This window comes from Malaclemys terrapin, chromosome 15 (assembly GCF_027887155.1).
Source record: "Malaclemys terrapin pileata isolate rMalTer1 chromosome 15, rMalTer1.hap1, whole genome shotgun sequence".
NCBI classification, from domain to species: domain Eukaryota; kingdom Metazoa; phylum Chordata; order Testudines; family Emydidae; genus Malaclemys; species Malaclemys terrapin.
This window is the reverse complement of record NC_071519.1, coordinates 9730766-9758096: the sequence shown is the minus strand read 5'-3', so window position 1 is coordinate 9758096 and position 27331 is coordinate 9730766. Positions and strand designations below refer to the sequence as shown.

The following is a 27331-nucleotide window of genomic DNA, read 5'->3' as shown; positions in this document are numbered from 1 at the left end:
TCCCGGGCAGTGCAAGATGGTAGAATTCAGGGTCTGTACTCCCGTGGGGGGCAAGGCTAGGGAGCTGGGGAATTGGCTGGTGTTTATATAGTTGATGTACGAGTGGCTTCGGTAAAGCACTCAGGTAGCTGAGTTGGGTGTGCGGTGCCACCTGCTGTCGCGTTGGGTGATAACGGGGGCTGGCTGAGTTACCAGCAAAGCAGTGGGAGTGTTGGGGGCGCAGACTGCACCCGGGGGTGACGACCCCTCACACCCCTAATGAAGAGCAATCACCAAAGAGCCTTTATTAGTGACAAACAGCTGGTGAATGACTCATTACAAGTAACCGTCGGCCAGGACTCACTAGCCAGCAACAGATGGCAGTGAAGGGTGGTTGACTAATGAACTGGGATAATTAAATCACAATTAAGAGGTGCTGACTTATTAATTACAATGAACAAACTGCAATAATTAAAGAGCTATGAATAGGCCAGCCGACAACTCATAGTAAAGGAACTGTGATAATTAAATAGTAATTAAAGGAGGCCAACGAACACCTTGACCTTAATGAACTTTGGTAATCAAATAGCACTGAAGAGAAGCCAATTAACGAATGCCGAATGAATTGATGCCACTGGCTATTTTCCTCCTTTGGTACCTGGGGAGGGAGTCGGGTTGAATTGAGGGGCCGGGGGGCTCATTTCAGACCCCCCCGTCCGAGCCTTGTTGTGCGCGGCCGCCGGCCAGGCCCTCCTGGCAGCGCCCCAGATGCAGCCGCAGCGCGCCCTGCAGGTGCATGCCCAGGTAGCGGGTGAACTCGTCGGGCATGGCGTGAACGCCCGGCTTGGGGGTCTGTTTGTCGTAGTAGTGGTAGGGCAGGGGCCGCCCCTCGGGGTCGGTGGGGAAGGGCCAGAAGCCGTAGAGGGTGAGGTGCTGGCACAGCTCCAGGGCGGTGTTCACCAGCATGAAGCCCGAGGAGAGGCGTTTGGCACGCAGGCCACGGCGATGCCAGTGCCTGTCCAGCCCCGCTAGGTACTCGGGGTTCATGAAGACGGCGCGGGCCGGGGAGCCAAAGTCCTCCAGGGTGTAGAGTACCTGGGATGAGACCGCGGTGAAGCCGATGAAGCTGAAAGCCGGGATGAGGAGCAGCGGGGCCCCGTAGGTGCCCATCGCCTCCGCGAAGGGCCGGCGCCAGCGGCTCAGTGCCCCAAACCTGCGGGCCGGGAAAGACCCCCCATCAGCTGCTGTCCTGGCACGGCCCGTCCCCCAGCGCTAGTCCCGTTCCCTCCCACGGTCGTCCCATCGCTCAGTCTTCTCTGCCCCTGATCCCACGGGGACTCTATGGCCGACCGGAGAGCTGGGGGGCTGGAGCTGGAACTTCTTTACCCCCCGATCCCTCGGTGACCCTATGGCCAACTGGAGAGCTCGGGTCTCGGGCTGGGACTTCTCTGACCCCGATCCCACGGGGACTCTCTGGCCGACCGGAGAGCTGGGGCGGGGCTGGCATCCAGTGCCATCCTCCCTCCCCCAGGGGTCTCAATCCAGACTCCTCCCTTCCCCACCCCACAGGTCCCGATCCCTCCCCCCACTCCAATCTGGGCTCCCCTCCCCCACTGCCATACCGTAAAACCAGGATGCTGGGGTTCACGGTGATAACGCTCGATTTGGTGCCCACATCCTCGGCAAAGCCCATGGGGGGCAGATTGAACCTGGAGGGGGGAGCAGCGGGAGCCTAGGGGCGTCTGGGGGACCTGGGGGTCTCCCCACTTCCTGGGGGTCCCCATAGCTCCACAGTTCCTTCCTCACAGTGCCCGGCTCAGAGACACCCCCTTGCGCTCCCCCCACCCTCTGATCCCCCTCCCTCCACACCCCCCACCCTACAGAGCCCATTCCAGCCGGTATAACCGTCCCCCTCCCCCACTCTGCCCCCCTCTCCCCACCCGGCTGGCGTTACCTGATGACGAACTGGGCGCGGTCAATCTCGGGGCCACAGCCACTGTTATGGAGGATCCCCCCATTCCCCACCACGGCGCAGCTGTCGTAGGGGGCGCCCTGAAACGGGGAGCCCTGCGGGGGCAGGGGCCTGCGTCAGCACCCATCGACCATGCACAGGGCCTCTCCCACACAGGGCCCCCCTCCCAGCACTGAGATGCAGCCACCTCTGGGGTGGGGCGCGGATGATACGAAGCTGGGAGGTATTGCCAATACAGAGAGGGACCGGGAAATCCTACAGGAAGATCTAGGTGACCTTGTAAACTGGAATAATAGTAATAGGAGGAAATTTAATAGTGAAAAGTGCATTTAGGGAGTAATAACAAGAACTATTGTTATAAGCTGGGGAGGCGTCAGTTGGAAGTAACAGAGGAGGAGAAGGACTGCGGAGTATTGGTTGATCACAGGATGACTACGAGCCGCCAATGTGATATGGCTGTGAAAAAAGCTAATGCAGGCTTGGGATGCATCAGGTGAGGTATTTCCAGTAGAGATAAGGAGGTGTTAGTAGCGTTATACAAGGCACTGGTGAGACCTCATCTGGAATACTGTGTGCAATTCTGGTCTCCCATGTTTAAGGATGAATTCAAACTGGAACAGGTAGAGAGAAGGGCTACTGGGATGATCCGAGGAATGGAAAACCTGTCTCATGAAAAGAGACTCAAAGAGCTCGGCTTGTTTAGCCTAACCAAAAGAAGGCTGATGGGAGATATGATTGCTCTTTATAAATATATCAGAGGGATAAATACCAGGGAGGGAGAGGAATTATTTAAGCTTAGTACCAATGTGGACACAAGAACAAATGGATATAAACTGGCCATCGGGAAGTTTAGACTCTAAATTAGATGAAGGTTTCTAACCATCAGAGGAGTGAAGTTCTGGAACAGCCTCCCAAGGGGAGCAGTGGGGGCAAAAGACATATCTGGCTTCAAGACCAAGCTTGATAAGTTTATGGAGGGGATGGTATGATGGGTTAGCTTGATTTTGGCAATTAATTGGTGTTTGACTATTAGCGGTAAATATGCCCAATGGCCTGTGATGGGATGTTAGATGGGGTGGGATCTGAGTTACTACAGAGAATTCTTTCCTGGGTGTCTGGCTGGTGAGTCTTGCTCACGTGCTCAGGGTTTAGCTGATCGCCATATTTGGGGTCAGGAAGGAATTTTCCTCCAGGGCAGATTGGCAGAGGCCCTGGGGGGGTTTCACCTTCCTCTGCAGCGTGGGGCACGGGTCACTTGCTGGAGGATTCTCTGCACCTTGAGGTCTTTAAACCACGATTTGAGGACTTCAATGGCTCAGACATAGGTCAGGGGTTTGTTACAGGAGTGGGTGGGTGAGATTCTGTGGCCTGCGATGGGCAGGAGGTCAGACTAGATGATCTTAATGGTCCCTTCTGACCTTAAAGTCTATGACTCTGTGACCATGCACAGGGCCCACCTCCCAGCACTGAGATGCAGCCACCTCTGGGGTGGGGCACAGGAGGCTTGTTATACAGGGACCCATCACCCAGTGCTGAGATGCAGCCACTTCTGGGGTGGGGTGCGAGCGGGCTGGTTATGCAAGGATCCATCGCCCAGCGCTGAGATGCAGCCACTTCTGGGGTAGGGCACGGGGGGCTGGTTATACAGGGATTCATTGCCCAGGGCTGAGATACAGCCACTTCTGGGGTGAGGTGTGGGGGGGCTGGTTATACAGGGACCTATCACCCAGCGCTGTGATGCAGCCACCTCTGGGGAGGGGTGCAGGGGCTGGCCATAAAGTACCCCTCACTCAGTGTGGAGATGCAGCCAACTCTGGGGAGGCGCACGGGGGGCTGGTTATACAGGGACCCCTTACCCGGTGCAGAGATGTGGCCACTTCTGGAGTGGTGCGCCCTGCACTGAACCCCTGCGACCCCCCCCAGCCCAGCGCCCCCTACCTGCGGCAGGATCTCCAGCAGCGCCTCTTGCACCAGCAGCTTCTTGGCCGGCTGTCCGTCGCAGACGATCCGCGAGCCCAGCGGGGTGTTGTCCTGGGTCAGCACCAGGTTGGCCGACGCGTTACAGCAGTGCCCCAGCTGCTCCCTGCGGGGGAGAGAGGGGGTGACATGGGGGGGGCGAAGGAGTTTGGGGCACAGCGGGACGTTGGGGACTGTACGGTGGGGGTAGGGGGTACCTGTACCGGCCCAGGGCGCGGGCGTTATACGCCCAGGGGCAGCTCTGCATCAGCTTCAGCCGCCTCCAGATCCAGGCCTCGTGCAGCCTGGGGCGGAGAGACAGAGAGTCACTGACCTGCCGGTAATCGGTGTAAGTCGTGTCTCCCCCCACCGCGGGTGCCTCAGTTTCCCCTGTGTTTGGCATGGCCGCCCAGCGGGGGCAGGGCGCCGTTCACAAGGGAAGCCAAGCCCCAGCTCAGTGGGGCGCTCCAAGAGCCCATTCCAAAGGGGGGGGATAGCCCCAATCCTGTGGGTCCATGACCTGCCCCCCCAGCACCCTGCCCCAGCCACAGGCCTGCCCCCAGCCACACTCGCCTCACGGGGAGGACGCGCTGGCTCAGTTCCTGCCCCAGCTCCCGGCACTGCTCTGCGTCCATCCCCGTGGCCTCAGGGCTGGAAAGGAAGTGGTGGGGTTAACTACGGAAAGGAGACACTCCCTGGGGGGGCTTCCATCCAACCCCCCAGAACTCCCCCATCCATAAAAACCCCCATCCATCCCCCACAGCTGCCACATCCATCCCCCCAAAGCCCATGCCAGCGTTTCTCCACTCTCTGCCCCACTGAGTCCCACACCCCCCAGCACCCACGCCCCATCTCCCCCCCCACACACACCTGGGCTTCGGGGTGCAGGCTGTGGGCCAGCCGATCCCTGGCTCGGATGCTGCTGTAGGACCAGCAAATGAGGCTGTTTCCACTGGCGGGGGGACACGGCTCGGGGGGCACAGAGACATTAACATCAGCCAAGAGAGAGAGAACCCAGGAGTCCTGGCTCCCAGCCCCCCTGCTCTAACCCACCAGTCCCCGCTCTCCTCCCAGAGCCGGGGAGAGAACCCAGGAGTCCTGGCTCCCAGCCCCCACCCCTCCCCCCGCTCTAACCCACCAGCCCCCACTCCCCTCCCAGAGCCGGGGAGAGAACCCAGGAGTCCTGGCTCCCGGCCCTCCACTCACTCACCTCTGAAGCCTCCACAGCACAGAGAGGCTGAAGCTGAGGGTGATGCCCACGGCCAGCACCAGCGCCCAGCTCTGTCTCTGCAGCATCCTCGGGGGGGCCACCATGGCGCTCGCTGTGGGGGGAGCAGGGCAGGTGAGACACATTCACACACCATGGGGGAATCCACCGGGCACGGCCTCCCTGGGGTGCCCCTCCTCCGCCCTGGCCTCCTGGATATCATAGGCTGGGAGCCAGGACTCCTGGGTTTTCTCCCCGGCTCCGGGAGGGGAGTGGGGGCTGGCGGTTAGAGCAGGGTGGGAGGGCTGGGAGCTGGATAGAGGTAACCATGTTAGCTGGGAGTGGAGCATATGGCCAGGGGACACCTCCCCCTAGGGTGACCAAATGTCCTGATTTTATAGGGACAGTCCCGATTTTTGGGTCTTTTTCTTATATAGGCTCCTATTACCCCCCACCCCCGTCCCGATTTTTCACACTTGCTGTCTGGTCACCCTACCTCCCCCAACCAGAGAAAGGGTTGGGGGGGCCCATGGGATGGCAAGATTCTGACTCAGACCCCCCACTCCACTCCCAGGAATCAGTGGGGAAGGAGGGAGGACTGAGGTCAGCTCCTGCCCAGGACCCCAGGACAGTGTTTCTCCACCCAGGGACCCACCACCCGGGACGCCAGGATGTGTCAAGGGGTTGCGTGGCGGCTCCTACCCCCACGGGGTGGGCTGGGCCCCCTCCCTGCTCCGGGCCCTGTGACCTCTGGGCTCCTGGAGCCGCTCAGGAGTGGCCCAACCGGAGTCCGGGTAGGAGAGCCAAGGCCCCACCCCGCACAACGGAGCTGCTGTGGGGGAGAGAACCCAGGAGTCCTGGCTCCCAGCCCCCCCTGCTCTAACCACCAGCCTCCACTCCCCTCCCAGGGCTGAGGAGAGAACCCAGGAGTCCTGGTGCCCAGCCCCCTGCTCTAACCACCAGCCCCCGCTCCCCTCCCAGAGCTGGGGAGAGAACCCAGGAGTCCTGGTGCCCAGCCCCCTGCTCTAACCACCAGCCCCCACTCCACTCCCAGAGCTGGGGAGAGAACCCAGGAGTCCTGGCTCCCAGCCCCCCGTGCTCTAGCCACCAGCCCCCAATCCCCTCCCAGAGCCAGGGAGAGAACCCAGGAGTCCTGGCTCCCAGCCCCGCCCCCGCTCTAACCACCAGCCCCCACTCCCCTCCCAGAGCCAGGGAGAGAACCCAGGAGTCCTGGCTCCCAGCCCCCCCCTGCTCTAACCACCAGCCCCCACTCCCCTCCCAGAGCCAGGGAGAGAACCCAGGAGTCCTGGCTCCCAGCCCCCCCCTGCTCTAACCACCAGCCCCCACTCCCCTCCCAGAGCCAGGGAGAGAACCCAGGAGTCCTGGCTCCCAGCCCCCACGCCAAGCCAGGGGGAGGACCCAGGCGTCCAGGCTCACCCTGGGGCGCAGCACATGGGCAGGGTCGGCTCCTTCCTGTGCTGCCTCCCTCTGGCTCCCCCTGCAGCCTGGGTGGGAACATCCCAGGGGCGTCTCCCGGGCTGGGCGGGGCCGGGACAGGATGAGCCAAGCCCCACCCGGGCTCCCGCCTGCTCCCCACATCCCGAGGGGGCCTCGACCCCCATCCTGCCCCAGGTCCCACCCCTGCTGCAAGCCCCGCCGCTTCCCGCCCCTCCCCCCCCAGCGCCTCCTGCCCGCCGCGGAACAGCTGATGGTGCTGGAAGAGTCGGCACTGTGGGGAGCTGAGCACCGTGGGGCCGCCAGCCCCAGAGCATCCCCAGCCTCTGAACCCAGCACAGGAGGCTCTCTGGGCCCCCCAGGCCTCACCGTATATCTAGGGCTGCATCCAGGGGGGCTCTGTCCACTCTGTCCCCCACTCCAGAGCCCCCGTCCGTCCAGCCGAGCCCCCATATCATCTCCCCCAACAGCTGCTCCCCCGTCCCGTGTCCTCCGTCCCCGGTAAACAGGTCGGGGTCCCCTCCCCTCCGCCCGTATCCTCCCACCGGCCAAGCTGGGGTGACCTCCTGAGCACCCGGTAGCTGGGCTCCCCCATCTCCAGGCCGTGGTCCGGGGTCCCGGCTGCCAGGTTGCACCTGGTCCCCTGCAACAACAACTCCCTCTGCCGTCCCCTGGTTACACACACCCACCCACGGCACGCAGGGGAAACTGAGGCAGGCCCCGGTCTCCCAGCAAAACACGAAGAAACCCCCCACCCCACCCCCCATTTCATCCCAGAATCCAACCAGAGAGTCCAAACGCCAATACAGCGAGGAAAGGTGGGGTCTGCCCGTCGGCCCGCTGGCTTCAGGGGCCTTTTGGGAGCCAGGTTTTCAGACGTCTGTCGGGAGCTGGGATTTGCTTTGTTGCTTTGCTGCGGGAGCAGGGCGTCTCCAGTCATGGTTTGACCCTAGAAATTGGGCGTTGAGCGTTCCCAACCCTTGTCCTTTCTCACGCCTGGGTTTCCAACCTACGAGCCCCAGTGCGGCCAACTCCTGCAAGGTCTCCACCAGGGTGCAGAGAGGGGGTAGCTGGGGGCTGTGTGAGGGCAGGGGGTGGCTCAGGGTGCAGGGAGGGGGGTTGCTAGGGGCTGTGTGAGGACAGGGGATAGCTCAGGGCACAGGGAGGGGGTGGCTAGGGGCTGTGTGAGGGCAGGGGGTAGCTCAGGGTGCAGGGAGGGGGGGTAGCTGGGGGCTGTGTGAGGGCAGGGGGTGGCTCAGGGTGCAGGGAGGGGGGTAGCTGGGGGCTGTGTGGGGGCAGGGGGTAGCTCAGGGCACAGGGAGGGGGTAGCTAGGGGCTGTGTGAGGGCAGGGGGTAGGTCAGGGTGCAGGGAGGGGGTCGCTAGGGGCTGCGTGAGGGCAGGGGGTAGGTCAGGGAGCAGGGAGGGGGGGTAGCTGGGGGCTGTGTGAGGGCAGGGGGTAGGTCAGGGAGCAGGGAGGGGGGGTAGCTGGGGGCTGTGTGAGGGCGGGGGGTAGCTCAGGGAGCAGGGAGGGGGTCACTAGGGGCTGCGTGAGGGCAGGGGGTAGGTCAGGGAGCAGGGAGGGGGGGTAGCTGGGGGATGTGTGAGGGCAGGGTGTAGCTCAGGGTGCAGAGAGGGGGTAGCTAGGGGCTGTGTGCAGGCAGGGGGTAGCTCAGGGTGCAGGGAGGGGGTAGCTAGGGGCTGTGTCCAGGCAGGGTGTAGCTCAGGGTGCAGGGAGGGGGTAGCTAGGGGCTGTGTCCAGGCAGGGGGTGGCTCAGGGTGCAGGGAGGGGGTAGCTAGGGGCTGTGTCCAGGCAGGGGGTGGCTCAGGGTGCAGGGAGGGGGTAGCTAGGGGCTGTGTGTTGGCAGGGAGGGGGTAGCTCAGGGTGCAGGGAAGGGGCACTATGGCCTGTGTGCAGACGGGGGGGGGAAGCTCAGGGCACAGGGAGGGTTTGAGGGGGGGCTGGAGCTGCCAGGCCGGCCCTGGGCTCCGTTCCCGGTTGGCACCGTTTGGGGGAACTCCGCAGGGTGGGCCGAGGGGTGCACTCTGCCAGCCCGGGACACGACAGGCGGGGGGAGGCGCTGTGACAAACTGGGACTGTTCTTAATGTGGTCTTTGAATGCTGAGTGGGGAGTGTTGGCTGGGAAAGCAGGGGAGGTTGGCTAGGATGGTCTGCATTGGGGGATGGGAAACTGGCCTTGAGGGAAGACATGGGAGCATGTAACAGGAGAACCCAGGAAGGGGTTAGAGGCCAGGTGACACCTTTGCCCGGGGAAACTGAACAAAGGCTGTGGGAGGGTTCACTGAAGGGAGAGTTTCAGGAGCTGGCTGGTGGAATGGTTGGGAGGCAGATGGGACTCTGACCTCCCAAGGGGGCTGTGGGGCTCTGGGACCCCAAGATGGACCTAACTGGGGGGGATCCTGTTGTCTGTGCCTGCAAGACCTGTCTTGGACTGTGTTCCTGTCGTCTAAATAAACCTTCTGCTTTACTGGCTGGCTGAGAGTCATGGTGAATCACAAGTAGCCGGGGGTGCAGGGCCTTGTGTCCCCCCACACTCCGTGACAACTGGTGGTAGCGGTGGGATCTACTGCACCCCGTGGACGGCGCTTCCTGCAGTAAGTGACTGGGGAGCAGCAAAACGAAGGGGGATCGACGGGGACCAGGTGGGCTGAAGAGTCAGAGAGAGACGGTTTCAGGAGGCGATTAACCCCTGGGACTGTGTGACCAGAGAGAAGGACTGTTGCAGTAACAGGGTCCCCCAGGGATCGCAGTGAGCGGTCCTGGGGCAGAGGAGTCTGCAGCTCGACCCTGGCTGGTTACTCAGAAGTCCAAACAACGCAATTCCCTTAAAGTACGCAGCCTCAGGCCTCCGTCCAGACACACCTGTCAGATATGATGATGATTACTGAAAATTTTATCTCATATTGTGACAAAGTGGGGGATTTTCTTGTGTTTTTCTTGTTTTCGGTGGGGTTTCACTGGTTTGCATGAGGAGGGGGTGGGACTCCGTTTCCCTGGGTGTTACTGGTTTAACAAGGGGAGGGGAGAGGGAGTTTGTTGTTACAGAGGACCGGAGAGGGAACTTGGGACCCCAGCCAATGGCCTGGAGGATGGATACCCCGGCGACCAGTGACCTGAGACCCAGACCCAGAGACCCAGCTCAGGAGTTGCAGCCGGTTCTGGCCAGTGGAGGACAATGGGCTGCAGAGTGAGGACCCAGTGATCTAACCAGCCGGTTCCAGCCAGAGGACAGAAGAGAGGAGAGGAGGCCCCAGTTTACAACCCTGTTTACCTGGAGAGAAGACAATGGACAGAGGCGGGGCCTGGGGCCAGTGATCTCAGAGGCCCAGCTGGGAAGCAGGGAGGCTTGGGGCTGGAGAGGGGGAGCAGGCAGAGCCCACCTGGATGCAGAGAGACTGGGATGTGCTGGGCTGAGGGAGGCCAGGCCTGAGGCCCTGAGAGTTTCCTGTGCTGTGTTCAACTCTCAATAAACCCTTCTGTTTTACGCTGGCTGAGAGTCACTCCGGTCTAGAGAATGGGGGTGGGGGCATCGTCCCCTTCGGGGGTGGAGGCCCGGGGGGCAGAGCGAGGGGACTCCCTGAGGGGGACCCACGGCAGAGACGAACATGCTAAGGCTCAGAGAGGTGCGGCTCCAGGAGGTGGAGGGGCCTGACCCCGAGAGAGAGTGGACCCCCGAGAAGGGCTGTCACACTGAAAGGGGCACCCCCCACACACACATAGACCACACGGGGCCAAGAGTGGGCACAATCTGTAAGTCCATGACACATATAAAAGAAAAGGTTCTTCCAATACCAAAGGATCAGCCACATACCCAGGTCCAATTATAACTTAGATCTTAGCCAATTCTTATTAACTAAACTAAAATTTATTTAAAAAGAAAAGAGAGCGAGTGTTGGTTAAAAGATCAATATACAGACAGACTTGACTTCAATTCTTGAGGTTCAGATACACAGCAGAGATGAGCTTGTAGTTGCCAAAAGTCCTTTTAGAAATAGTCCAGAGGTTATAGTCCAATGTCCATATCCAGGGTGATTCCAGTCGGTGACTGGGGATCTCAGTCCTTATGGCTTAAGGTTTCCCCCTCTTGAAACCCAAAGCAGATCTGAGCTGAAGCAGACAGAAGAAAACAAGAGGCTCAACTTTCCTCCTACATATCCTGGCAATTAGCACAGGGTCATTTATCCATTAAACAGTTCAGCTACTGGTTACCACAACCTTCAAAGAGACATCGAGACAATAATACTATTTCCCTCCAGTGTCTTCCTAAATGTGAATATTCCTTTTTTGATCTTTGAATCAAAGCTATTGCAATAGACAAGACTTGTTTGCTGACATCACAAGCCCTGAGCAAACACCTGCCCTTCTATCTCTAACAATGCCGGCTGCATTTCACAGCTCTCTTCATTTGCAGATCTTCCTAACCAGGCTCTGAAGTTCGGCCACGGGTCAGGTCAGTCTGTGAGTTAATTACCGTAACTCTTTCTGGCCCTGTCACCTTTCAATGAGATATTATATTACACTCCTAACGTCACAGGTCCCCGTACAGTTCTTAGGATACAGAAATCAGATTTGGGTATAGTAGGTTGGGCCTGAGTTACATAGCGTCAGGATCCTATAAAATACCTGGTAAGGAAGAGGCAGGAGGCTCTTCTAGCTCCGGAAGCTTTGGTTTCTTGGAGTGTTTTTTCCAGGAGCTCTTTCTTGTCTTTGTTCTCCTCTATTCTACAGACTCTCCCTTATCTCTCGAGCCAGTCGATCTTCCCTTACGCTGTGAGCTCAGCTGTGCAGTACAGTACAACCACCCAACCTTCGTAACCATTGGGGAAGCAGAACCATCGCATTATCCGGCCTGCCAGGAGTGAGGCTGCTCCTTCATCTCCAGGACCCCCATCTTCCGCCCCCACTGGGGGTCCGAGGGGCCTGAGCCCAGGAGACTCCGCGCAGACATATAGGCCGGGGCCAGGAATGGGAGCCTGTCCTCCACCCCACCCATCTGGCTGACAGCATCTATGGCCTTGGGACCCAGCAAGGGGGCTAGATACCCGGGCTTTTCCGCAGGGTCCCCCTGGTTCAAATCACCAGCCTGCTCGAAGGCCGTGCGGTGGGCATCCACATCCCCCCCTCCTTCACCAGGGGCAGCAATTTAGTGTCGAGGTTCCCTGTGGAACTGGCCGCCCGGGGTCTATCCCCACTCACCCCTGGGGAGCCCCCGATCCCTCTCCGCTCCACCATCTCCAGGCCATGCTGCTGTTGCTTTTCCTAGATACTTAAGAAATGCATAGGGGAAACTGAGGCACGCACACAGCCCCAGAGAGAACATCAAGAACAGTCCCACTTCGTCACAGGAGGTCCTTACAGACCAGGGGTCTAATTTCATATCAATCCTGCTCCAGTGCTTGTGGGAGAAGTGTGGGGTCCGACACACCTGGGTCTCGGCGTACCACCCTCAGTCCAACAGGCTGGTGGAGAGGTTCAATGGGACCCTAAAGAGGGTGCTGAAAACCTTTATGGACCAGCATTCGCAGGACTGGGACAAGTATTTGCCCCACCTGCTGTTTGCATATAGGGAAGTACCCCAGGAATTCACAGGGTTCTCCCCTTTCAAGTTGCTGTACGGGAGGAGGGTGAGGGGGGCCCCTGGACTTGATGAGGGCAGAGTGGGAGGGAAAGGCCTCTCCCGATGGGGAATCAGTAGTAGAGTATGTACTGGGACTTTCTGGGAAAGGCTCGTGGAGCTCATGGGCTTGGCTAGGGGAAACCTAGCAAGGGCCCAGAGGAAGCAGAAGGCTGGGATGACCGCTCAGCCCGTGCCCGTTCATATGCTACCGGGGACCAGGTGATGCTCCTCATCCCCGTGAGGAAGAACAAGCTGCAACCGCCTGGGACGGCCCCTTCAAAGTCATCAGACAGGTAAACGAGGTGAACTATGTAGTGGAACTGTCCAACCGGGCTCACAGCCACTGGGTGTATCATGCCAACATGATGAAACCGTACTGGGACAGGGAGAAGTTGGTGCTGGCTGTGTGTGGGCAGTGGGAGGAGAAAGGAGAGGACCCCCTGGTGGGACTCCTCCCTGAGGCTGGGGCTAACCCCTCATTAGAATCAATCCCTCTCTCAGACCAGCTAACCCCTGCCCAGCAGGCAGAGATCAGAGAGGTGCTTCATTCATACCGGCAGCTGTTCTCCAGCCGGCCGGGGCTCACTAACCTGGCTGTCCACCGGGTGGAGACAGGAACCAACCCTCCCCTCAGGTGTTCCCCATTCAGGGTCACTGGGAAAACAGCCCAGGACCTGGAGAGAGAGGTTGGGGACATGCTGGCTTTAGGGGTGATCCAGCCGTTCGCCAGCCCCTGGGCCTCACCTGTGGTGCGGGTCCCCGAGAAGGACAGGTCGATCCGGTTCTGTGTGGACTATCGGAAGCTCAATGCCATCACCGTGTCCAATGCCTACCCCATGCCTAGGACCGATGAGATCCTAGACAAGTTGGGGGGCGCCTGGTACCTCACAACCATGGATCTTACCAAAGGCTACTGGCAGGTGCCTTTGGACCTGGAGGCCAGGGCGAAGTCTGCCTTCACCACCGCAATAGGGCTCTTCAAGTTCCTGGTCCTGCCTTTCAGTCTCAAGAGGGCACCTGCTACCTTCCAGCGCCTGGTGGATCAGTTACTAAGGGGGATGGAGGGCTTTGCTCTAGCGTATATTGACGATATCTGTGTCTTTAGCCAGACCTGGGAGGAACATGTGTCCCAGGTGAGGAGGGTGCTGGGTCGCCTCCAGGATGAGGGACTGACCATAAAAGCTGAAAAGTGCAAGGTGGGGATGGCAGAGGTTTCATACCTGGGCCACAAGGTGGGGGGTGGCCACCTGAAGCTAGAGCCAACCAAAGTGGAGGCAATCCAGGATTGGCCCGCTCCCCAGATTAAGAAGCAGATCCAGGCTTTCATTGGGATGGCGGGGTACTACCGGAGGTTTGTGCCTCACTTTAGCTCCCTGGCAGCTCCCCTCACGGAGCTGTGCAGGAAGGGAAAGCCGGACAAGGTGGTCTGGACCAAGCAGTGCCAGAAGGGGGCACTTATCCAGGGCCCGGTGCTGGTAAACCCGGATTTTAACAAGCCCTTCCTGGTGTTCACTGACGCCTCGGACACAGGGCTGGGGGTGGTACTGATGCAAACTGATACGAAGGGGGAGAGACACCCTATTGTGTACCTGAGCAAGAAGCTGCTGCCCCAGGAGCAGCACTATGCGGCCATAGAGAAGGAATACCTGGCCATGGGGGGGGCCTTAAAAAACTGCAGCCGTATCTATTTGGGCGGCGCTTCACCGTGTACACCGACCATTCGCCCTGACGTGGCTACAACAATGAAAGGGGCTAATGCCAAGCTGCTGAGGTGGAGTCTGCTCCTCCAGGGGTATGACATGGAGGTGGTCTATGTGAGGGGGAGTGCCAATGTTATAGCCGATGCTTTAATCACAGGGCGGGGGCCCTGAACTTCCCCAGGTCACTGGCTAAGTGACCCTGCTCCGTTCAACCTCGAAGGGGGGAGAGATGAGACAGAGTGGGGGATTTTCTTGGTTTTTCCTTGTTTTCCAATGGTTTGCATGTAGAGGGGGTGGGACTCAGTGTCCCCGGGTGTTACTGGTTTAATGAGGGGAGGGGAGAGGGAGTTTGTTGTTGCAGAGGACCGAAGAGAGAACTTGGGACCCCGGCCAATGGGCTAGAGGATGGAGACCCCAGCGACTGGTGACCTGGTGACCGAGAGGCCCAGCTCAGGAGTCGCAGCCGGTTCTGGCCAGTGGGAGGACAATGGGCTGCGGGGAGAGGACCCCGGTGACCTGACCAGCTGGTTCCAGCCAGAGGGGCCAGAGGACAGAAGAGGGGAGAGGAGGCCCAGGCGACCCTGTTTATCTGGAGAGAAGACAATGGACAGAGGGGGCTTGGGGCCGGTGATATCAGATACCCAGCTGGAAAGCAGGGGGGCTCTGGGCTGGAGGGGGGGGGGGACAGGCAGAGCCCACCTGGATGCAGGGGAGACTGGGATGTGCTGGGCTGAGGGAGACCAGGCCCGGAGAGTTTCCTGTGCTATGTTCAACGCTCAATAAAACCTCCTGTGTTACGCTGGCTGAGAGTCACTCCGGTCTAGAGAACGGGGGCGGGGGCATCGTCCCCTTCGGGGGGTGGAGGCCCGGGGATGCAGAGTGAGGGGACTCCCTGAGGGGGCCCACGGCGAGAGACGGATGTGCTAAGGCTCCAAGAGGTGCGGCTCCAGGAGGTGGAGGGGCCTGACCTCGGGAGAGAGTGGACCCCCCGAGAAGGGCTGTCGCACTGAAAGGGGCACCCCCCCATGGACCGCACGGGGCCAAGAGTGGGCACGATCTGTGAGTCTGTGACAAACATAAAACAAGTTTATTAAACTACAGAGAGTGTAGCCCGTAGGATTATTTTGTTAGCTATTATATCCTACTAATCCAGCCAGCCGTATCAAAGAAAACATTTCTTTCTGAATTCATCCATTTCATTCTTATATTTTATCCGTATTCATTCCTTTGAATTTAGGGTGTGTTCAGGCATCTGTTTCTTAAGAATAAGTTTTGCTGAAATTCAAGAAACCAACCAGCCTGTAAGATCCGGTCAGACCTGCTCTATCGCTAAAAGTATCATCAGTTCCAAGTAGGTCAGCAGAAAAGCTGCGAATGGTCCCTGAACTTTGGGGAACCAAAGAGAGGAACCACACACAACACTGAACAGGTTTATCCGGCATCTGCAACCGGTTGGTAACCGCAGGGTCCACCACAACTTGGAGGTCACCAAGAGAGCCTAGGTTGGCAGTTTTGGAGAGAGAGAATCCTTATTAATATCCATAGAAAGTAAGTGTGATAATCCACTAACCTAGAGGAGAAGGGTCCCATACAGTTCTTAGGATACGGAAATCAGATTTGGGTGTAGTAGGTTGGGCCTGAGTTACATAGCGTCAGGATCCCATAAAATACCTGGTAAGGAAGAGGCAGGAGGCTCTTCTAGCACCGGAAGCTTTGGTTTCTTGGAGTGTTTTTTCCAGGAGCTCTTTCTTGTCTTTGTTCTCCTCTATTCTACAGACTCTCCTTTATCTATCGAGCCATTCGATCTTCCCTTATGCTGTCAGCTCAGCTGTGCAGTACAGTACAACCACCCAACCTTCGTAACCATTGGGGAAGCAGAACCATCGCATTATCCGGCCTGCCAGGAGTGAGGCTGCTCCTTCATCTCCAGGACCCCCATCTTCCGCCCCCACTGGGGGTCCGAGGGGCCTGAGCCCAGGAGACTCCGCGCAGACATATAGGCCGGGGCCAGGAATGGGAGCCTGTCCTCCACCCCACCCATCTGGCTGACAGCATCTATGGCCTTGGGACCCAGCAAGGGAGCTAGATACCCGGGCTTTTCCGCAGGGTCCCTCTGGTTCAAATCGCCAGCCTGCTCGAAGGCTGTGTGGTGGGCATCCACATCTCCTCCCTCCTTCACCAGGGGCAGCAATTTAGTGTCGAGGTTCCCTGCGGAACTTGCCGCCCGGGATCTATCCCCACTCACCCCTGGGGAGCCCCCGATCCCTCTCCGCTCCACCATCGCCAGTCCATGCTGCTGTTGCTTTTCCTGCAGCTTTTCCTCAGGCTCTTGCTCTCTCTCACGGTCCTCTCGCTCTCTCAGACTCAGCTCCAGTCCCATCCGTCTCCGATCCCCCAATGGGGAACCCGATCGTGAAGACCCCCGTCTGGTTGGGGACCGACTCTTGGGGATGCCTGGCTACTGCTCCTGCTGCTTCCAGATCCTCTTGTAGCCCCATCTTGGTCAGGAATCTGCTCCTTAGAGCGGTCCTCGTCCTCCAGCTGCACGATTGACTGGGCCTTGGTGAACTTCCCAATGTTTCACGGGCCAAGAGGCCACCTGATCTCTTTGTTCTCCAACACCTTCAGTTGGCACCTTTGCAGGGGAGGGGCCCAGGCCATCAGTGGCCAGGAGATGGGGTGTCAGCCATTCTCTGTGCAGACAGCATCTCACTGTCCCTCTAGGGCTCTGCAACAATCACAGTGGACGAGAAGCTGGATATGAGTCAGCAGTGTGTCTTTATTGCCAAGAAGGCAAACGGCATATTGGGCTGCATTAGTGGGAGCATTGCCAGCAGATCGAGGGACGTGATCATTCTCCTCTATTCGGCACTGGTGAGGCCACACCTGGAGTATTGCATCCAGTTTTGGGCCCCCCCACTACAGAAAGGATGTGGGCAAATTAGAGAGAGTCCAGCAGAGGGCAACGAAAATGATTAGGGGCCTGGGGCACATGATTACGAGGAGAGGCTGAGGGAACTGGGCTTATTTAATCTGCAGAAGAGAAGAGTGAGGGAGGATTTGATAGCAGCCTTCAACTACCTGAAGGGGGTTCCAAAGAGGATGGAGCTCGGCTGTTCTCAGTGGTGGCAGATGACAGAACAAAGAGCAATGGTCTCAAGTTGCAGTGGGGGAGGTCTAGGTTGGAAATTAGGAAACACTATTTCACTGGGAGGGTGGTGAAGCACTGGAATGGGTTCCGGTTTTTAAGGTCAGGCTTGACAAAGCCCTGGCTGGGATGATTTAGTTGGGGGTTGGTCCTGCTTTGAGCAGGGGGGTTGGACTGGATACCACCTGAGGTCCCTTCCAACCCTGATATTCTAGGAGTCTATGATCCCCCAGCCCTGCTTTGGCTCCAGCCGCGAAACGCTGGATTTCGAACTTGCTGGCGAAGTGATCTCCCATCACCGGGCAAAATCTACCCTCATCTCTGGTCTGAATGTGTCCAGCACTGACAGCCAGGAGTCCTGGCTCCCAGCCCCCCCTGCTCTAACCACTAGCCCCCACTCCCCTCCCAGAGCTGGGGAGAGAACCCAGGAGTCCTGGCTCCCAGCCTATGATATCCAGGCGGCCAGGGCGGAGGGGGGGCCCCCCAGGGAGGCCGTGGATTCCCCCATGGTGTGTGAATGTGTCTCACCTGCCCTGCTCCCCCTACAGCGAGCGGCAGGATGGGCCCCCCCGAGGATGCTGCAGAGACGGAGCTGGGCGCTGGTCCTGGGTGTGAGCATCAGCTTCAGCATCTCTGAGCTGTGGAGCCTTCAGAGGTGAGTGAGTGGGGGGCCGGGAGCCAGGACTCCTGGGTTCTCTCCCAGGCTCTGGGAGGGTAGTGAGGGCTAGTGGTTAGAGCAAGGGGGGTTATGGAGACCCAGGACTCCTGGTTTCTACCCCCACTGTGGTCTGGTGTTCAGCAAAGGATGTCATGAAAAGTTTCTCCCCCCAGCCTGTGTCTCGCGGGGCGTGCGACTGGCTGCGTCAGGTGAGTTACGCTCAGAAGCCCTGTCCACAAAGATCACCCCGAGGTGGCGAGCCCCAATCCAGGCTTCTCCAGACAGGCCGGGGGAGACCCTGTGAAAATCAAAGCTGTGAACTGGTCTGTTTGAGGTGCTAGTCCCCGGGGGTCCCTGGCACTTCCCTGATGCCCCATCCCCCAGAAATCTGTGCTTGACAGCCAGGTGCTCCGAGCCCCCAGAACAGGCTCCGCGGGACGTACCCCTGAACGTCGCCTTTGCCGCTCGAAGACACTGCCCCGGAGAAATCGATCCCCTCCTGGAACAGGCCCCTCCAACTGCCCGAGATAACCTGCTTCAGTACGGAAATAACCCCCCGCCAACCCCACACCCCTCGCTGCCACCTGCCATCCCCTGAAATTCACCTGGGGGATCATCAAACAATCCCAGCCCAAAACCCCCTCTTCCGGCCTTCAAACCACCCTCCAAGCTCCCCACAGACCCACCAGCTCACAGCAGTAAATGTAAACCTTCCCTCTCCCCCAGGCAGCCCGGCAAAAGACAAGGGAAACTGAGGCATGGACCCATGACAGAAACGTCTCACTTCCTCGCTCGGGCATTTTGCGGGGATTCTGCTGCCCAACCTGATGCAGGGTTTCTTTATTAGATCCCGGCCTCGACCGTGGGGTTTGTCACGGTGCCGTAAATCCGGTGCCAGGGCTGGGCGCCCCAGGGGACTGCTGGGGAGGGAGGGGGGCTCATGCCTGGAGCTAACCTGTGCAGGACCCGCCAGCTCTGTGGGGCAGGGGAAAGACACAGTTGGAGGGATGTGGGGCAGGGAAGGAGGTAGTGGCAAGGATATGGGGGAGGGGAAGATAAAGGAGTCAGTGAAGCAGTGTGGGGCAGGGAAGGAGGTGCAGGGAGAGGAAGGGGAGGAGCAGGGGCTCTGTGAATTGGGGGAGGGGGGCAATGGGGCAGGGGAAGTGCTGGGGGGGCCCTGTGGGGGGAGGCTCCCCTGGTCGTGTGTAATCCTCCTTCTCCTTTCCAGCCCCAAGGCCCTGGTGATGGGGGCAGAGCAGTGCCAGGAGTTGGTGCAGAACTGTAGCACAGGGACCCTCCCCCCCAGGTGAGTGGGGCCGGGCGCGTCTCACAGACTCGGGGCAACCCCTCCAACCCCCCCACACTGGCACTGGAGGTAGAATTCATCTGGGGTTAGATTTATTAACTGCAGGAGATTGATTTTAAGTGACTATAATGAGCCATAAAAGTCCAAACTGGTTTCAAGAAAATGAAAGTCACCCACAACTAACAGCTAACGTAACAAGTGGACTGAATTCAAAGACAAGGTCTCTCTGAATCTCTTTCCATTGGGACGTCTCCGGCAGTCCCAATGCTGCTTCCTTTGTTCTTCAGGTGTTGTGGATGCCGGAAAGGGAGAGAGAAATTGGGACTGTGATGGGTTGGATCACAGAAACCCCCTTGGGAGCTGTCACCCGATGTGCAAAAACTACCCGTGCTTCCATTTTCCCTGCCAGCTCAGGACTCCCACACCCTGTCTTGCTGAGCCAGACATGCCTGTCTGCTCCAACACAGACCCAGGGTCTGAATCACTTGTCCCAAAGCTGCAGGTTTATCTGAAAACAGCTCACAGAAGTGTGCTTGTCTTTAGCGCTCAGATGCCCAACTCCCAATGGGGTCTAAACCCAAAGAAATCCATTTTACCCTGCATAAAGCTTATGCAGGGCAAACTCAAATTGTCCTCCCTCTATACCACTGATAGAGAGATATGCACAGCTGTTTGTCCACCCAGGTATTAATACATACCATGAGTTGATTAATAAGTAAAAAGTGATTTTATTAAATACAGAGAATAGGATTTAAGTGGTTCCAAGTAGTAACAGACAGAACAAAGTAAGTCACCAAGCAAAATAAAATAAAACACACAAATCTGTGTCTAATCAAACTGAATACTCTGACAAAGTTCTTCCTCTATCTTGGTGGGTCCTGCACTTATTGGCAGATTTTCTTGCCTCAGAGATTCACCATGTGGGTTGGGGAACAGCCCAGAGATCTTCCCCTCTGGAAGAACCCACAGTCCAGGTCAATTGGGAGGTTTGGGGGGAACCCGGGCCTGCCCTCTACTCCGGGTTCCAACCCAGGGCCCTGTGGACTGCAGCTGTCTATAGTGCCTCCTGTAACAGCTGCACGACAGCTACAACTCCCTGGGCTACTTCCCCATGGCCTCCTCCAAACACCTTCTTTATCCTCACCACAGGACCTCCTCCTAGTGTCTGATAACGCTTGTGCTCCTCAGTCCTCCAGCAGCTCATTCTTAGCTCCTTGCATCTCTTGCTTCCAGCTCCTCACACTACAAACTGAAGTGAGCTCCTTTTTAAAGCCCAGGTGCCCTGATTAGCCTGCCTTAATTGATTCTAGCAGCTTCTTCTTAATTGGCTCCAGGTGTCCTAATTAGCCTGCCTGCCTTAACTGGTTCTAGCAGGTTCCTGATTACTCTAGTGCAGCCCCTGCTCTGGTCACTCAGGGAACAGAAAACTACTCATCCAGTGACCAGTATATTTGCCATCTACCAGACTCCTGTACCCCACTGGTCTGGATCCGTCACAATACAGATAATCTCGCCCTCAGAGATGCTTCAGTAAGTTTTTTTCTCAGACTGGACACCTTCCAGGCCTGGGCACAATTCTTTCCCCTGGTACGGCTCTTGTCCCAGCTCAGGTGGTAGCTAGGGGATTTCTTATGATGGTTCTTCTCCTCTCTCCTCTTTGTTCTGTGCCACCCCTTTATATATCTTTTGCATAAGGCGGGAACCCTTTGTCCCTCTGGGTTCCCACCACCCCCTTCTCACTGGAAAAGCACCAGGTTAAAGATGGATTCCAGTTCAGGTGACATGATCACATGTCACTGCAAGACTTCATTGCCCACTTGCCAGCACACACGTATACAGGAAGACTCACAGGTAAACACAGCCATCTGCAGTTGATTGTCCTGGTTAATGGGAGTCCTCAAGATTATAAGCTTTGTAATGATACCTTACAAGAGACCTTTTGCATGAAGCATAGTCCAGTTACATTATATTCACTTATTAGCATATTTTCATAAAATCATATAGACTGCAACGTCACAGGGACATCTGTTCTTTCTCACAGTCCCTGCTCTTCTTTGGGACTCATGTTCAGGAAACAGCAAGTCTGTGTGGACGGCAGCTCCCAGCTGTTCCTTTGTCAAGATGTATATTTTTCACCCAGACCCTCTTTCACCCAGACAGTGGGGATGGTCCATTTGACACCTGGCTGAAGCGTTGGCTAGTCATTCGTCTCTAGGGAACTGGTTGGTGGCTGGAGTATATCTTAGTAATGCCCTACTGAGGAATCCTGTAACTTTACATGCAATGTCGCCACCTATATTTTACCAGGACAATAATGATCACCAAATTATGAGTTTTCAAATGATACCTCACAAGGCATTCTTTGTACACAACTTATCATAGTCCTTAAAAAGAGGGTGACTATAGGGGTACAAGACTGGCACCAGGACAAAGAAATCAGAGAGTTAGTTGCAGGTGAAAGCCAGCAAACATCTACATACCAGCTAAATCCGAAGAGTGAGTGAGCTGTACTGATCTGTCAGTTCAAAGTGTCTTTCAGGGCAGCCCCAGGGTGGTCTCTGGCAGCCGTTCAGAGTCTCTGCCCCCTCTGAGTTCAAAGAGCTGAGAAGATGGGAAATTTCCGGTGGTTTTGTTCAGCTTCCAAGCCCACAGGACGAGGTCCCTGCCACGTAGTGTTTCCCAGGTGCGACGGCCATTGACCAGTCCTGTGTGTTGCGATGATCCCGCACGGCCCAGCTGATTTCGTTAGTTGTGAGCGTGGGCCGGGGACCGATTCCTCTTCCCCGGTTCACAAGTTCACAGCAAACATTCGCACCGTTATAAAGCAAATCTCCTGTCTTTCCGTCTAGCCTGGGACAGACGCTGCGAGTGTGATTCCTGCCCCAGCAGCTCCCAGCCGCTTATGGAGGCGAAAGGCGAAACACGTCCGTGTCAGACTCACAGCTGTTCTGAGCTGACCCAACATGCCGGGGAGCTGGGCCCGCCTCCGGCGACGAGTGTGTCAGGTCTTAGCTAACACCGGCAGCCAGGGTCAGAGCTGGCAGCGGGGGGTGGTCGATAGTGGGGGGCCAGAGGGCCCCTTGGGGGGCGCAGTGCAGGAGGAAGGGGGGCAGATCAGTGACTCTCTGTGTCTCCATCCGAGGCTGGACCAGGGCTGGATCTTGAGGCAGCTGAAGCTGGTGCAGCGCTGCCCCTGGGTGCATAACGCCAGCGCCCTGGGCCAGTACAGGTACCCTCCACCCCCAGTGCCCTGCCCCCCTGCTTCCTCTCCCCCCACCCCTCTGCCCCCTCCCTCCCCCATGCTGCCCCAAATACCTCCTTCTCTACCCCTCCACTCCCTCCCCCCAGCCCCCTTGGCCTCTGCCCCCTGCCGCCTCCGACTACCCCCCCCATCTGCCCCTCACCCCTCTCCCCCGCACAGGGAACAGCTGGGAGCCTGCTGTAACGCTTCAGCTGACCTGGTGCTGACCCAGAACAACACCCAGAACGGCTCCCAGATCGTCTACGACGCTCAGCGGGACAAGAAGTATCTGGTGGATGAGAAGCTGTGGGAGATGCTGCCGCAGGTAGGGGGCACTGGGCTGGGGGGGGTGGGGGCTCACCACTGGGCACTCCGCCCCAGAGCTGGCTGCATCTCAGCACCGGGCGATGAGTCCCTGTATAAACAACCCTTGAATCCCACCCCAGAAGTGGCTGCATCTCAGCGCTGGGAGGGGGGCCCTGGGGGGGGGTATCCTGTGCATGGTCAGTGGGTGCTGATCCATGTCCCCTCCCCCGCAGGTCTCCCCATTTCAGGATGCCCCATACAACACCTGCGCCGTGGTGGGAGGAGGGGGGATCCTTCAAAACAGCAGCTGTGGCCCCGAGATCGACCGCGCCCAGTTCGTCATCAGGTAACGCCGGCCGGGTGTGGGGGATGGGAGCAGGGGGAAGGGGGCACAGTGCGGAGATCAGGGGGTAGAGAAGCGGGGTTAGTGCGGGCGTAGGGTGGGGGAATGAGGGTATGGGGGCAGGGAGAGTGGGGTGCAGTGGGGGCTCGGAGAGTGGGGTGCAGTAGGGGGGTTCAGGGACAGTGGGGTGCAAGGGGTTCAGATGGAGTGGGGTGCAGTGGGGGGCTTGGAGAGTGGGGTGCAGGGGGGCTTCAGGGGGAGTGGGATGCAGGGGGGTTCAGGGAGATTGGGGTGCCAGGTGGGAGGGTCACGGTGCAGGGCAGGGGGTCGCCTGTTGAGACGAGGGGTGCGTGACCCATTTAAAAGGCCATGATGGGAGGAGCAGTACCAGGGGAGGGTGGTGTGGGCGGCCGGTGACCCGGCTGTTGGGGGAGGGTAGCCCCCGGCCCCTCCCCTTGTGCCCAGTGCCCCGCCCCCCCCATCTGCCCCCCTCCCCCACAGGAGCCCAGTCCACCCCCACCTTGGCCCCCGGCCCAGGCAGAGCTCGGGGACCGCAGGAAGGGGGCGTGGCCCAGGGGCAGAGTGTGGGCGGGGCCAGGCGAGGCTGTTTCAGAGGCACCGCCTGCCCCTGCCTATGATAATTTTCATATGACTTTACATTGTGCCTCTTCATATAACCTTGTGGTGGGTCTACCCATGTGTGACCTCTGTTTTCATGGGGCTTTGTATCAAAACCTCATTTAGAAACTTTGCATTGCCCTTGGTATAATATTATAGCCCCTCAGGATAGAATAAGATAGAAGAAAAATTTCTTTTTGCTAGCAGTAGAACAAGAGCTCTCCCCCCCCCACTCTTAATCAATTGCCCTGTTGAATGAATGAGGTGTGGATGAGCAAGGCATGGAAGGCAGCACCTCCAGACAGCCTCAACTGTTGGAGAGGGGCTGGGAGCCAGACCCAAGGACAATAAAACGTGTCAAGTGGGCTCATTAAAGACAAGCAGACATACCGAGGGCCTCGGGGGTTAGAAGCAAGCACCTTCTTTTGGAAACACCCTCTTTGCAGCATTGGGACAACACTCAAAAGAAAGCAGCACAAAGGACCAATGGACACAGACACAGAGTTTGAATCTGGTATAGATTTGCATAAGAGGAAAGCTGCTATAAAAGTGAGGTGTCTTGCAGAGGACCCCAGGTCTCGTCTTGTCAACATGGGAGCATCGATCCGGATCGGCAGAAGCCCGGCTCCACCCCCTCCCCCATCTAACTCACCTGGCCAGTGAAGTTAAGGGGAGCAACTAATTGGTAACAACAAGACGGAGTGTGTTTGTGTGTGTGTGTGAGTGTAAGTGTATTACTAATAAATGTGGCGTTTTGTCTTATTCCCCCTGAAAAGATCCTGTGCAGTACTTTAAGTACAACAGTAGGAGGGAGTGGATGGGGGCGGGGCTAGGGCAGGGTGGGGGCGGGGCTAGGGTGGGGCTCCCTGGGTGCACACCCTAATGAAATGTGCTGCGCACACCTATGCCTGTGTCTGTGCTGTGTTAGCGTCAAATTAATGTCTGACCGACTGTATCTATTTTTACAGTCGTTTAAGGCTTTGTCCGGCGGGGTTTTGTTTGACGGACTTCATTTATTTTGCATTTATTTCTGTTGGCATCTGCTGGCTTTAGTTTAGCTTGCTGTGAAGGTCGTCTGAGCAAGAATATCCCAACCAACTAATAGCTGGACTGCAAAGGTTTTTCAAACGGACGCTTGCTCCACCAAAAATGAACACGCGGTTGTATTTGCTAAACCGGTTTCCTTTTCCTTTAGGTGTCTGTAAAAACGATTTAGTTTGGAATATGTCTCTGGTTCTGCCCACTGACTGGCTGCTTAAACCAGCGGTTCTTAACAGTGGCCCTCAGAGATCTCCAACCAAGCGATTTTTTGACATTGGTGACTGACGCAGCAAACCCAGAGGTGCCGGGGCGAGGATCTGCCACCCTGGAACCCATTAAACGCTGGCTGGTTGAATTAGAAACAGCCGATGTGGGCAGCATGCGCAAAGGGCCCCAGCACCGGAGCGTGCAGCTGAACGGGAGGGCACGGCCGAGGGGAAAACACCCCCTCCACGCGCAGGGGCAGCCAAAGAAGCAAACAGCCTGTTTAGTAGCACTAAGAAAGGGATAGATAATAGGACAGACAATATCATGTTGCCTCTATATAAATCCATGGGATGCCCACACCTTGAATACTGTGTGCAGATGTGGTCACCCCATCTCAAAAAAGATCTATTGGAATTGGAAAAGGTTCAGAAAAGGGCAACAGAAATGATGAGGGATATGGAACGGCTTCCGTCTGAGGAGAGATTAGTAAGTCTGCGACTTTTCAGTTTGGAAAAGAGACAGCTAAGGGGGGGATATGAGAGAGGGCTATAGAATCATGACTGGTGTGGAGAAAGTAAATAAGGAAGTGTTATTTACTCCTTCTCATAACACGAGAACTAGGGGCCACCAAATGAAATGAATAGGCAGCAGGTTTAAAACAAACAAAAGGAAGTAGTTCTTCACACAACACACAGTCAACCTGTGGAACCCCTTGCCAGAGGATGTTGTGAAGGCCGACATTAATAGGGTTCAAAAAAGAACTAGAGAAGTGCATGGAGGACAGGTACATCAGAGGCTCTTAGCCAGGATGGGCAGGGATGGTGTCCCTAGCCTCTGTTTGCCAGAAGCTGGGAATGGGTGACAGGGGATGGATCACTTGATGATTCCCTGTTCTGTCCGTTCCCTCCGGGGCGCCTGGCACTGGCCGCTGTCAGCAGACGGGACGCTGGGCTGGACGGCTAAGTCTGAAGGACCCCAAGGGAAACCCGACCATCCCTAGCCGAAGCAGAAGTCCCCTTTGGCCCCACAATGTCCACCCTCAATAGGCATGGTGGGGTTAAGAGGCCAGTACAAAGGTTAATTTACCCAGGTTAAAGCATAAGCAGGAAGGCCGGAAAAGAATCGGAAGACACAAAAACTAACAGCAAAAAAGGTTTTAAGTCCATCAGCAGCAGGAGGCCTCTGCCCATACTACCAGTGGGGCCACTGGATGGTCGAGGTTGTGAGACTAAAAATTCCTTATCCATTCGCATAAGTTCTGCAAAGTTGTCACAGTTCCCAGCCTAGGGGTTGCTCGTGTCAGACATTTCACTCTCTTATCGCCCATTCTCCTGCATCCTTTATCCTAGCACAGATCTTTCACTTCTATGTTACCACCTATTCCTTCTTTAACATATTTCTTTTTACAACTCTCGGGGCATGACAGGCTTTACCAGATCTGCTCTGCCCACTTGCTACACAGGCAAAGAGAACAAAGGAGATAAGGAGCGCAATGGGTGGGCATTTCAGGGTGTTGTTCTGAAGTTCAGAACAGATTCTCGGTCTAAAGATGGACTGGTACAACTAGCAGTTTGGCCCTGTGATTTTTACATCGAGACAGAGAAACATTTGCAATTAGGACGGCCTTGTCGGCCTCTGCTTCTAAAACATATTTCTTGCTTGTGGCCAAATTCAATACGGGGCTTGCTGCATAGCATATACCTATATTCAAATACCTATTTCTTATTCCAGTACTCAACATGGTCCCACATATATGGTCTCACAAGGTGCTAAAGGAGCACTCAAGGACGATAAGGCCATTGAGAAGTGTGACGAAGTGGGAATGTTCTTAATGTTTTCTCTGAATACTGTGTGGGTGCCTCATTTTCCCCTATGCAGTTCTTAAGTCTCTAGGTGGTGGGATAAGGGTGTATGATTGTTGCAGAGCCCTAAAGGGCCAGTGTGATGGTGTCTGCACAGAATGGCCAACATCCTGTCTCCTGGCAACTGATGGCCTGGGCCCCTCCTCTTCTGCAAGGTGCCAACGGAAGGTGTTGGAGAACAAAGAGATCAGGTGACTTCCTGGCCCGGGAAAGAGACAAAGGGAGAGGAGGGGCTTGAGAGTTTCAGTTTGGAGCTGGCTGGGAATATGGACGGGAGGCCAGACAGACCTCCTGGCCTCCTCTGGCCCCCCAAGATGGACCTGACTGAGGGGTCCTGTTCTCTGTACCTGCAAGACCTGTCTTGGACTGTGTTCCTCTCGTCTAATAAACCTTCTGTTTTCCCAGCCGGCTGAGAGTCACGGTGAATCGCAGGAAGCCGGGGGTGCAGGGCCCTGACTCCCCCTCACTCCATGACAAGGAGAAACTAAATGAATTCTTTGTGTCGGTCTTCACGGCGGAGCATGTGAGGGAGATTCCCACACCTGAGCCTTTCTTGTTAGGTGACAGATCTGAGGAACTGTCCCAGATTGAGGTGTCATTAGAGGAGGTTTTGGACCAAATTGATCAATTAAACAGCAATAAGTCACCAGGACCAGATGGTATCACCCAAGAGTCCTGAAGGAACTCAAATGTGA

General features: G+C 57.1%; 1 protein-coding gene across 2 annotated transcripts; it reads right to left on the bottom strand.

Moving 5' to 3' along the window:
• Window positions 1-336: 336 nt before the first annotated feature.
• On the bottom strand, window positions 337-5203 carry LOC128823067 (alpha-2,8-sialyltransferase 8E-like). Of its 2 annotated transcripts, XM_054005143.1 has the most exons (8): window positions 5118-5203; window positions 4778-4876; window positions 4481-4558; window positions 4126-4212; window positions 3890-4034; window positions 1934-2046; window positions 1602-1688; window positions 337-1192 (listed from the first exon to the last, which is right to left on the bottom strand). In XM_054005143.1, exons 1-8 carry the CDS (start codon window positions 5201-5203, stop codon window positions 682-684), a joined length of 1206 nt encoding a protein of 401 aa, XP_053861118.1. In that variant the 3' UTR covers window positions 337-681. The 2 variants fall into 2 exon arrangements, with proteins under 2 accessions (XP_053861118.1, XP_053861116.1); XM_054005141.1 differs by lacking the exon at window positions 1602-1688.
• Window positions 5204-27331: the final 22128 nt, after the last annotated feature.